At 38.6% G+C, this 12,539-nt stretch overlaps 1 protein-coding gene and 1 long non-coding RNA gene across 2 annotated transcripts; one reads left to right on the top strand and one right to left on the bottom strand.

Annotated features, from left to right (window-relative positions):
* Window positions 1-1,193: 1,193 nt before the first annotated feature.
* Window positions 1,194-2,228, bottom strand: LOC149949210 (G2/M phase-specific E3 ubiquitin-protein ligase-like). The gene has a single exon (XM_090169382.1). It carries the CDS (start codon window positions 2,226-2,228, stop codon window positions 1,194-1,196), a length of 1,035 nt encoding a protein of 344 aa, XP_090025508.1.
* A 9,357-nt stretch (window positions 2,229-11,585) lies between these two features.
* Window positions 11,586-12,184, top strand: LOC149949209 (uncharacterized). Its single transcript, XR_016479933.1, has 3 exons — window positions 11,586-11,713; window positions 11,804-11,936; window positions 12,012-12,184. It is a non-coding gene; the product is annotated as an uncharacterized LOC149949209 (long non-coding RNA).
* The last annotated feature ends 355 nt before the right edge of the window (window positions 12,185-12,539 follow it).

Raw genomic sequence — 12,539 nt, 5'->3', positions numbered from 1 at the left:
TGTAATTTGAAATTTTCGCGCCAACGCACCCCGCTAAATCCTAAAAATATAAAATAGATAGGTTCCTTCTCTCCATTTTTTCGTGGGCGACAATAGAATGATCCGAATGACCTTCGGCTGAGGCCGCTGACGCAGTGACGTGGTTCTCGCTTGACGCTTGACTTCGACTTGAGTCGATTTTAAGTTTCAGTTTCATAATTGCCGTTGTTTCGGGCTCTCTCAGTCTCAGCTAAAGAGTGTGGAGTTACAACGTTTGTAAATAACTGGTGAATTTATAAAACAACTTATTTAAACAATTACATTGCCTAAGCTATAGACCTCTATTTTAAAATCTACCTATCTTATCTATTTTTAGTCGATAATACAAAATAACGGTAAAAAATGCCGCTGAAAATATTTTCGGCGGCGTAATCGTCGGCCATTTTCGGTATGGAGATACGGGCCGGAAGGCAGGCAAGGCTGCCAGATTTCGATAGATCAAAAACGGCCAACTCTCTTAAATGTTTTCGTTTTCAAAACGAAAATTTTGCGGCATAGCTATCGACTAAGACTATTACTAATAGTCCCTAGGCTCAGAGGCTGGCTTACACAAGATACACTATCTAATCTTAACCAGTCAAATTGGGGTATTTTTATAATTTTTCTATTCTTAATAAATACAAAGAATTTTCCATCCCCGACCCCGACTTGTTTTTCGCGGGGTTAGACCCACCCCGACCCCGACTTTATTTTGACCCCGTACGAACACTAACTAAGATAACTATTTTCTACTCACAGTCCCGTAAAATAGGTTTCAGGACTATCTTAAATTTGAGAGAAAGGTCGCTTAAAAAATTTGTAACGTTAGTTTAAATAATTATTTTTAATGTTTATGTAAAGAGGCTCAAAAAACCAAGCTTCGCCACTGAACGTTGCGTGTTGATGGTTGGACTAAATGATTAGCACTCAAAACATTTTATTTCAAATTAATAATTGGATACATGAAATAGTTATATATGTTGTACTGTTGACTTTTTCAAAAATACAAACAAGCAATACATTTTCTAAAACCCTGTGAAAACGTCTGTCATGCACTCGTTGAGCATTCCAGGACACGGGCTTTTGACCAAATTAATTATAATATATATATCAAGAAATCATAAAAAAAACATTTTTCCAAACCTTGGTAAAATCGTTTTCATTAAAATATTGCTTTAAGGCATTCCAAACTCTAACGCATTTTTAATACCTTCATCCATATGCACTTCGAAAGCTTCGAATAACTCATGGACGGTAGGAAGAAATAATTTTAGCGCGCAAGTGTTCGCTCTAGGATATTTGAACGCAACTTGATCATCCAAAAAGGCTATAGTAGGTTTTGAATCGAAACCCATTGGCGGGATGCTGTCAGCTCCAGTACAAAAAATTAATACTTCAGGAATAGTAGTTCTCAGTTTCTGAACCTCTGAAGAATTGAAATCAGTTATAGAAATCTCGGAGTCCGATTCACAACGAAAAATGTACTCTCGGAAGTACGCGTAAGTGGTACATTGTTCACGGTATTTATTGCTCTCCTCTTCCGCAAAATCTATGTAGCAAAAAAGATCCAAGAAGTCCACTGCTTTTAATGACCTGTCGAAGTGGCAAAATATCTGACGAAATTCTTCGGGGTTCTCCGTCATTTGTTGTAATACCCCGAGGGTTTCAAGTCCATCCTTTAGTCTGAGGCGTGCTTCCGTGACTCTACCAAATACCAAATAATGAAGGATGTCCTTAATTAGTACCCTTTTGTCGTCAAGACTTTTTATTCGACGTCGGTTAGCACCAGCGAACGCCATTAAATCCGATAAGTTGTCAATTGCCCCGTATAGTTCTTCCATGTCTTGGCTTTTCTGTAAACGTACTATTTTATTCTTGTATTCCTCCTCTTCAACGTCGTCAATGGACAGCTGTAATTCCCTACAGTCCATTTTTACTAATGACTGAAATGTCAATTCCGACATACAAGAAGGGCCCGGGCCCCCGTGGACTATGGACATTGCGATAGCAAGCCCGGTAAAATAGTACGCCTTCCTGTCGAACGCTGCAGGATTGGACACCAAGTAGCGACAGTGGTCTGGTCCTGTGAAAACGTAACTGCGTATGCAGCCTTTAACTAAGAGTCTTAAAAACTCTCTGGTGGGACCACCTTCGTCTATCGCCCCTTCTGAATCTTTTAGACATGGTGAACCCACAAAACAAACGTCCATTTTATAAGTAGGATTGAAATCTTTACGTCTGAACGTTAAAAAGGCGCATTCTAAAAGGCAAATTCTGCTTATGTTGAAATGCGTAGTGCGTGTAATATCTATTTGTGGTTTTCATGTGCATATAATATCTCGGATATTTTTTTCTTCTGGTTCATTAATTTCAGGTTTTGGAGTGTTATAGGTTTCTAAATCTTGTAAAGGAGGCGGCATGTCTTCTTCCTTGTATAATATTTTTAAGATATTTTCATACCAGTCGCTATTACTATGGTTGTTTTCAAATGTATTTTGTTGTTTAAATGAGGGCTTACTCTCAATTGCCTCTTCAGCGTCAGTTTCTTTGATCTTTTGCTTCCTGCTTCGTTTGGTTGGACTTAGATCCAAACCTGGACTCGGTAAATCGGTATCAGTGTCATCGCTTACGTTCAAATAGTCTTCATTTGGTAATGGAAGAGTGTCATCCGAGTCTTCATAGATGCTGAGCTCTTTACTCGGCCGTACGTAAAGAGTTTTTTGCTTTTGTTTCCAGAGGCGATTAAGGAGCTGGCCATTTATTTCTGCATCATTTTCGGAGCCCAAATTTGGTTTCGTACGGCTAACTCTATCCCCGATGAGCAACTCGAGCCTAAAATAGAAACATTAATTTGTATTAATCGAAATAAAAGATAAATCAGTTTTGAGGCAAAATTATTAGAAAAAAATTCCGCAAAAGTGAATTTAGAATTTTAAGAAAATATATATATTTTTTAATAATGCAAAAGACACCGATAAATTACTGAAAGATATGACCTTCCCCCACATTAAGAGTCTTTTTATAAACCATTAAAATATTTTATTCAGTGTTTCATTTTTGCAATATTTTCCAATATTCGAAAGTGCCAAAGCCACCACGGTTTTAAAGTTCTTACTGATGTTTTTAAAATTATGTTATGTTGCGTAGTTTATGTTAAAGGGACTGGAAAGTGAGGTAAGCCGGGTGGTCTACTTTGGCGGGTATTCAGACGAAAAAATGTCTGAATTTTTTTGAGTGGCGTTTTTGAATCGTCACTTTCCAGTCCCTTTAATAATAATAATCAGCTATGCTAATACCCAAGGCACCACCTTAGGCCTAAGTCATCGAGCGACTTTTAAAGCCTTTTAATTCAGGTGGCCGGGTTACAATGCGTAGGAGGGTGGTGGCAAGCCCTGCATGTCACGCGTTCGAGCCAACAGCTCCCTACACTAACTATTACCGTTAGCCTCAACAAGTTTTTGTGGAAGGGGAAACCGAAGATCTCGGGGGAAAACCCCTTAAACCAGTGGGGAGAGAACTTGCAAACTCTACGCAGAAGGAGTTGTTCCGAGTGTTCACCCAGTGCCACAAGCTGGGATCGAACCCAGCTCCTCTTGCTGCGAGGCGAAAGTGCTAACCACTCCGCCACCCCACTCGTCGATCTATGAAAATTCAGATTATCAATAGAATGATTGCGAAAGTCAGTAGGTGAAATAGAAAATTTAATCTCCTTTGTAAGTTGAAATTAACTTCCCCTAAGAAATTCTTAAACTCATATTAATAATGAAATTCTCGCCCACTGATTTTCGGAATCGACCTATGGGACCTTTTTTAAAAGCTCTTACACAAATTTGATGGTTTTACCCAATACCATTTGAATATATCTAAATTTTCGGACTTACTTAAATTTAGGTTGAAATCACCCAAATTCGATGACTTAACACAAATTTAATTTAATTAATCTAAATTGAATTATTTAACCAAATTTTATTCAATTTTAATTTAATTAACCCAAACTAATTTTATTCATTTGGGATAGATATACCCAATTATTAGCCCAAATTTGTCGGTTTAATCCCATATCATTTGAATTTGACGGTTAAACCTAGGTGCAACAAACACACCACCCCACACAAGGAGAACGCAGCTAGCTTTAAACGCTATACCGTTCGGTTATGTGCAAATTTCATTGGACAAGCCTTTACGGAACGGGGGAAAGACAATTTAAAAACTTTATCCTTCCGACTGCAGCAGGCGCTAAAGTCCTAAGGAGTCTAGCCAATGAAATTTGTACGCCAAACACCGCGTGCCTTTTGACTTGTTGCGTTCTCCTTGTGTGGGGTGATGTGGTTGTTGCTCCTAGGTTAAATCCACTTGAAAAAACAATCAAAATTTTACGAACTAACTCAAAATCATAAAGATGGATAGTTTAACCCATTTAATTTGCTTCACCAAATTTTATTCGTAGTATATAAACTTTAGTCGAAGTCATTTATTTCTTTATTAAAACAAATTTACCACAAATGACCATGAATAACCCAATTTGGTTGCATTTACCCAAATTAATTTAGGTTGGGTTTCACATTTTTAATTTTTTAATTTTTTGAAGATTTTTCACAGGGGAAGGGATACCCGAAATAGACCGTATCCCCCTAACTTCAACATAACTCCTGCTAAAATTAGATAAGCAAAAACAGGATCCTCTACATGAGCTTTGGTAACCATAAATGAAAAAATAAACAAGGAGCTTCATTAAAAAAGTCAAACTATAAAAGAATAATAAGGGACTATTAGGCTATCCTTAAAAAATATAAATAACCAAAACTTAAACTACCTAACTGGAAGAATATTATTAACTAGCTTGGAAACCCAATTAAAGCCATTGTATCCCTATATAAATAACTGTGTAGCAACTTAAGAAACCCATTCATACCTTTAGAAGTGGTTATTTCGACGCACCATGTTCCGAATCGCCCCAAAAACGGTTAAAATTCCCTATTGAATATTTTAAAATAATTTTTTAATATTATGAATCAATGTAAAATCATATTTCACGCACAGAAATTTTTATTATCTACGCCCTTTAGCGGCGAAACTAGCCCCCCTGGCGGAATATCGCTACAACATTAATCACAAACTGTAGCTTACCATTGGGCTAGTCAATTTTAAAATTTTCCAAAAAAATTCCACTGTCCAATCTGTTTCCGCCATCGAAAGAAAAGTGAAAAAACCCTTTTTCGGTTATGTTGGTAGAGGTTTTTCTCAAAAACGCGCAGGTACCATTTCAAAATTGTAACGACATCTCCTAGTACAATACCCCAAAATTATGTTCTAATTACTTTCGTGTGTTGGTCTCTGATCAGTAGATGGCGTTAATCGTCCATAGTGGTTTTAGCCGTGCTACTTATAAATAATCGCACCCACGCAACAACGAACTTACGGACTTTGCACTCTAGCTCGTACAGGAAAATGAACGTGTTAATTTACATAGAAAAATAAAAAGTTTTCTGTCCAATCGCTAGTCTTTGGTTATTTATTATTTTAAAACTGTGTTGCCATGTCCTTTTTAGCGAAGAAACCGTTGTTACGACCAATGACAATGGTCGAGATAGTGAGGTCACCGTGTTACGTTAAATTTGAATTTAAGGTAAAAAAAATTATTTATTTGAATAGTAAATATTTTACAAGCTCTTTTACGTTTGTAGTTTATTTTGGTGTCAATCAATATATTAAACTTTACTCTCAGCAAACATTTCTAAAGAGCAATCGCTTTCTTTGGGGGATTATATATCCGGAGGACGAATAAAAATCCCTGCCTTTGGTAGTGTACCCAGGTAACAGTGATTTCGATTATAAGGTTAAAGCTACGAACTGAAACTACTCTATACTAGAGAGCTGCAGAGCAGCGAAAATACCATACCGTTTCCGCTCCGTTTTGTTTCCCGTTATGGTACATATATACGTTTCCAGTCCGCTTGGTTTCTCGTCCGTTGTTTCCGTCCGTTTCCGGTCTGTTTAGTTTATCGCCTATTAATTCCGTCCGTTTCCAGTACGCTTTTTTTATCGTCCTTTATTTCCCTCCGTTTCCGGTCCGCTTTGTTTCTCGTCCAATATTGCCGTCCGTTTCCGCTCCGGTTTATTTCTAGCCCAATATTTCCGTCCGTTTCCGCTCCGTTTTGTTTGTCGCCTATCATTTTAGTCCGTTTCCGCTCCGTTTCATTTATCGTCAATATTTTCCGTCCGTTTCCGCTCCGTTTGTTTCTCCGATATTATTTCCGTTCGTGTTCCGCTCCGTTTCATTAATCGTCTATATTACTTAATGCTCAGTTACCGCTCCTGTTTTATATTTTGCTTTCCCTCAGTATACACTCTTTTTAAAAACGTTTACTGGGCGCCGCCATTATCGTACAGACAACCAACGAGCCAGCCCCCTACCGCAGAAATTTCATCCCCTAAAACCGGTTTTCTCATCACCCTCCCCGTAGACTGTAAGGTAATGGCGGTCGATTAAGAAGGCGCGTTTAAGAGTCTATAGTCTTGAAAAATGAGGAAAAATTATTCTATTTTCTTGAATACAGAAATTTACAAAAACAATTATTATTTATATTGAATTGAATGTAAAACTAAAACTTTACCGCAAGCCGGGTCACCCCGCCAATTTATTCCCCCTTTTCGCTAAACGGCCTTTGTACCTTTTGCGATTCTGCGCATTGATGTACGCAACATAGTCGTAGAGAAAAATGCTTCAGTTGCAGTTATGTTTCCCACGAGCCGGTGAAGAAGGGGGATTATGATCTCACTGTCTGGAGAAGTGGGAGACCCAATCAGCAGCCAAGAGAGAAATGAAAACAGTGTACATGCATCAATATATTTTGCTTCGATCCCGTTCCATTACAAAGGTTTTTGAAAATTTTACTCCGATCCCGTTCCGTTAAAATGATTTTTTGGAAAAATTTGCTCCGATCCCGTTCCGTTACAACGATTTTTCGGAATTTTGCTCCGATTCCGTTCTGATACAACAAATTTTCGGAAATTTGCTCCAATTCCATTCCGTTCCTCTACTTTCTTATAAATTTGCTCCGATTCCGTTCCGTTGCAGCTCTCTACTCTATACCCAAAAAATTGCCATTAATTATTCCTCCCTTTACTGCCGCGGGCTCTGGCAATTGTTCCTTCCTCCATTTCACGGCTTTGTATACCAATTGAAACCCCTAAAACGCCTGTACGTCTCAAACATAGGTTTACATGTACATCAAAATCAAACCCCCTATAGACTTTTAATCTTTTTGAACATTTATAAACCAATTCGTATATTACATACAGGAAAACAAACATTTAGAAACCGCCATCGAGTATAAAATTTTAATTTCGTATTTCTACACTAGATGACGCCAGCGTGGATATTTTTGCGCTAAATTAAAAAAAATATTATATTTATTATATAATTATAATAATTTAAGTGCTATTTCAAGCTGAAAGTTTATATAAAATATTTTATAAAAAATAGTTATACAAAATTTCAGCTTTTAAATAACCACAATTTAAATTAGACTTTCGCGGGTTTTATAATTTTTGATATTTCTGATTGTGAACTAATGGCGCCATCTAGTAACAAGTAGATTCTAAAATATTTACAAACAATGGCGGTACCCCTGTAAAAGGATCTTCTCCCTTCTCATATACCAATTAGCATATGAGAAGGGAGAAGAGCCTTTTACAACGTAATTTTAAGAAATTCCTAAATTTTAAGTGACATTTTGTCGCCGTTCGTATTGGAAAACTAGCCGCGAAACCCGCTCTAAGGGCAGGCCCTCAGCTTGTTGTGTGTTTCGAGATGCATTAATTAGTCATATAAAGTTATTTGTAGTGACGGTCAAAAACTCGTATCTTTCTCGTCCCAAAAATATATAGTGGAACCCCCCTTTTCGCATGCGATAATTTCCGTGGTAAACTCATATCTTTCTCGTCCCAAAAATCTATAGTAGAACCATCCCGGGGTAGCAAGCCCCCCCCCCCTTTTTCCCATGCGATAATTTCCTTTTTACCTTTTCCCCATAGTCAATCCACCCCAGTAACACCCCCTCCCGCTTTTTCGCGTGCGAGAATTACCGTGTTACCCTTAATTTTCCCCCTGCGATAATAACTTAAAACTTGCCTTTCTCTCTCGTCACAAACTAACCCCCCAGTAAGGCACCCCTTCCCTTTTTCGCATGCGAGAATTACCGTGGTACCCTTTTCCCCACAAAAATTACTCAAAAACACTTGTCCCAAACCCCACCAGTAAAGCACCCCTACCCATTTTTCCCATGCGATAATTTCCGTGGTACCTTTTCCCCATAGTAAATCCACCCCAGTAACACCCCCTCCCGCTTTTTCCCATGCGAGCAGTGACGTAACTAGGAACTCCGTGGGCCCCCCGCGTAAAACGACTCGGGGCCCTTTTAAATAGCACCGATTTTAATCATAACCGTTTGGGGCCCCCCGCGCCGTGGGGTCTGCGGGGGCTCTATTTACGCCACTGCATGCGAGAATTACCGTGTTACCCTTTTCCCCCTGCGAAAATAACTTAAAACTGGCCTTACTCTCTCGTCATAACCCAACCCCACCAGTAAAACACCCCTCCCGCTTTTTCCCATGCGAGAATTACCGTGTTACCCTTTTCCCGCCGCGAAAATAACGAAAAAAAACCCTGTACCCCTGTATCCAATGGCAGATTTGCTCCCCCCTCATGAAGAACAAAAAACTACGCTCGTCCTTGAGCCCCGACTTCCCTCTGTCCGCGGGTCGCTTTCTCTACGCCGGGGGCCCCGCCTTCGCCTTCCATACTGACTAACCAAAAGCTCGATCGACGACGACGAAGTGGTTTTTAAAATATAGACTAGCCGAGAAGCCCGCCTTACAGGCGGGCCCTCAGCTAGTTGTGTGTTACCCTTAATTTTCCCCCTGCGAAAATAACTTAAAACTTGCCTTTCTCTCTCGTCACAACCCAACCCCCCAGTAAGGCACCGTACCCCTTTTACCCATGCGAGAGTTTCCGTGCCACCCTTTACCCCATAGTTGAACCACCGCAGTAAGACCCACTCCCTTTTTTCCCATGCGATAATTTCCATGGTACCCTTAAGCCCATAGTCGACCTCCCCCCGTAAGGCCCCCTCCCTCTTTTCCCATGCGATAATTTCCATGGTACCCTTAAGCCCATAGTCGACCTCCCCCCGTAAGGCCCCCTCCCTCTTTCCCCATGCGATAATTTCCATGGTACCCTTTTCTCCAAAGTAGAACCACCCCAGTAAGGCCCTACCTCCCCTTTTTCCCCATGTTATAATTACCGTGGTACCCACCTCCCCCTTTTCCCCATGTGATAATTACCGTGGTACTCCCCATTTTCCCATGTCATAATTACCGGGGTACTCCCCATTTTCCCATGTGATAATTACCGTTCCTCCCCTTTTTTCTCATGTTATAATTACCGTGGTACCCACTTCCCCCTTTTTCCCCATGTGATAATTTTACCGTGGTACCCTTTTCCCCATAGTAGAACCACCCCAGTAAGGCCCTTCCTCCCCCTTTTTCCCATGTGGTAATTACCGGGGTTACCCTCCCCCTTTTGCCCATGTGATAATTACCGTGGTACCCCCTCTCCGCTTTTCCCATGTGATAATTACCGTGGTACCCTCTCCCCCTTTTCTCCATGTGAGAATTTCCGTAGTACTCCCCTCCCCCTTTCCAATGCGAGAAATTCAGTGGAACCCTTTTCAAACTCGCAGTCGTACCAAACCCCCTGTACCCCTTTAAACCCCCTGTATCCAATGGCTGATGCATAAAGGCCACGGGAGTAACATACGCCGAGAGAGCCACGGGACTTTCAAATAGGAACGGCCCCGAAACCCCCCACCGTTACCGAAACCAAAAGTAAATAGGGGGAGAATGTATATCACTGCCTTCAGATTTTACCTTCCACCATGCTTGATACCCTTTTTAAGAGCTAGTGATCACATGATATTTCTAAACAATAAGGATAGCACATTACGTGCGAAGTAGTGCATTTGTGGTATTTTGGTTCGCGCTCAAGATGAAAATTTTGAATTTTATTCCCTGGCAACCATGTCACCGCCTCGCTATTTCAAATAGTCTCTCTGTCAAATATTGACCATTATTTCCTTCGATAACGGTTGATTTTAATTAATATTTACTATATCAATTGTAAAATAAACAATAAAAGCTCGTAGCTATATCTATTATTTCAACATCGTAGATATACCAATTAGTCCCGATCTCTGCTCTTAGATGGCGCCACGCGCCGAAATACGCCCATTTTTAAAATATTAAACTTTCCAAAATATTGATTTTAGAAGAAAATTAATGTGATTTTTAGAATCAGCGGGGTCGATTTATGGTTAGAAATAGGGATGTTAATTTTCTGGAAAAATAAAATGCGGAAAAGTTTCCGGAAAATTTTCCGCAAATCGGAAAAATAAAAATATGAAACATAAATTACCTTTTAAGGGTGTTTAATGTTTTTAACTTTTTATCGATATAAAATGTCTAATATCAGTAAACATACTACAAAACATTAATAGCGTTACATTGTTAATCAGTTTAAACTAGTCTATAGGTTTAGTTTTACTTTCAGATTCGAAAAAATGAGGCGAAAATACCGTTTTATTTCAATTTGCAAACAATATTTTAGACTAATCATGGAATGAAAACTTTTTTTTATTTTTTTCGGAAAATTTTCCGCGGAATATTTTCCGACTTACAACACTAGTTAGAAAGTGTCACTGTAATGGTCGTATCTCCATTATTTAACGACAAATTCACTCGTGATTGAAAATCATTTTTTGGGGATTGCCTACTTCACTTACCATGAAAAATTGAACCGTATATAAAAGCTTTCTACTGTAGGGTATTTAAAAATGCCGTTCATTTTTTATTTGTCGTAACATATCATATATTGACCACCTCTAAAACACAGTAATTTTTTTTAAGAGGCAGAGCCGCGACTCGAGTTAGGATGCGATTAACGTGTTTTTTAGGCCACCGCGTTGAAACACGCATATTCCTTACAGATTGTTCTGCTATCATTGATGTGACGGATATATAAAAACAAATGTAGACTCCAAACCAAAAAAAGACAACATTAAAACGTCAATTTTTTTTACCTTGGAGGCTTTCCCGATTAGTTGATGTTAAGCCAAATCAATATTACCCAGAACTGCAAATCGAGATATATAAGAGTCTATTCAGCTACATATATTTTTGATTTAAAATATGATCTTACAAAAAATTACTTTCCGCCATTAACGATTTATTTTAAAGGACATCGCACTTCTTCTATGGGATTTGGCTTTCGGCAGATTTTTTTCAAATTTAAACATGTTGTTAAGCTTGATCAAAGGAGTAAAATTGTCCATTGCCATTTTTCCCTAGCTCCTATAGTTGGTCCAGTATCAGCGGTCAAAAGTGGACAAAACTTAGTATAGTCTATTTCTTAAAAGAAGTCACGGGCCACGGCCTACTGCGCATGCGCTCGCGTTCTCTCGCCCCATAGCGGCCCGCTCAATCAGCCCAAAATAGAGAATGCCATTTGTGGCCGCTACGTAGGCTGGAGCGCTATAATCTGACCCCTCTTTAACATTGAATCCTACGGAGATATGTTGTTTTTTGATTTATTATGAAAAAGATTAAGAATTAATAGGCATTTTCAAGGAAATGAAAGGTAAATCAACTCTTTTTATACGTTTTAATAACTTTTTCAAAATTTTTACGTTTGTTTTTCCCGCCGAAAATAATATTTTAAAATCACCAGATGTCAGATGCTCTCGCTACTGAGTCAGCTGTTACAGTTGACAACACGTCGATGAAAAAGACTGCTTGGATAATCACAATTAACGCTTGTAGCTAAGCCAATAGCAAATATTTTAATAACTGGGAAATGGAAAGTAAGTTATTATTTAAATATTTACAATCCATAAGATGGAGAAGTTTAAACAAAGTTATTATTTATCTGTTTCCAGGAATGACTGCCGTAAATGTTGTATTGGACGTTTCACATTTGGAGAAACTTTATCGTTTGAGGCTTAAAACTAAGTTCTTTAAGTTTCTCGTAACAAGCTGAAATTTAACCGTGTTATATTATCAACTAAAGGTGGAATTATTTTGTCACAGATAAATTTTGCAGAAGTTGAAGCATGAGTGTCATTGCAATTACACTGTAAAAGAGGACATTTAGAAAGCTTCGGCAAATTGTTACAAATTCCAGGAGTTTCTCGTAAATATGGAATCGCTCCCTCTATGAAGGTCAAAACAATTGAGATAATCAAACAAACTTCTGCTTTGGATATTTTAAACCACCTCTGTCTGATAGTTAAATTAAATCAAGGAGCGGAGAGTAGTAAATCCCAATTCGAAATTTGATTCGTTTAATCAATAAATCTAATATTTGTTTAAATTTGGTTACTTGATTTTAAGAGGCAAGAAAATGACTAAACATTATTTATATTTTTGAGGGACTACTAATTTTTAATTTCAGGTCAGTATATCCC

This window comes from Leiobunum rupestre, chromosome 3, assembly GCF_980474605.1.
Source record: "Leiobunum rupestre chromosome 3, qqLeiRupe1.1.hap1, whole genome shotgun sequence".
Classification (NCBI taxonomy): domain Eukaryota; kingdom Metazoa; phylum Arthropoda; class Arachnida; order Opiliones; family Sclerosomatidae; genus Leiobunum; species Leiobunum rupestre.
This window is presented reverse-complemented; position numbering and strand designations above follow the sequence as displayed.

Coding starts and splice junctions, on each gene's coding strand:
- LOC149949210 (XM_090169382.1), bottom strand. CDS start 2,228: ATGGACGTTTGTTTTGTGGGTTCACCATGTCTAAAAGATTCAGAAGGG.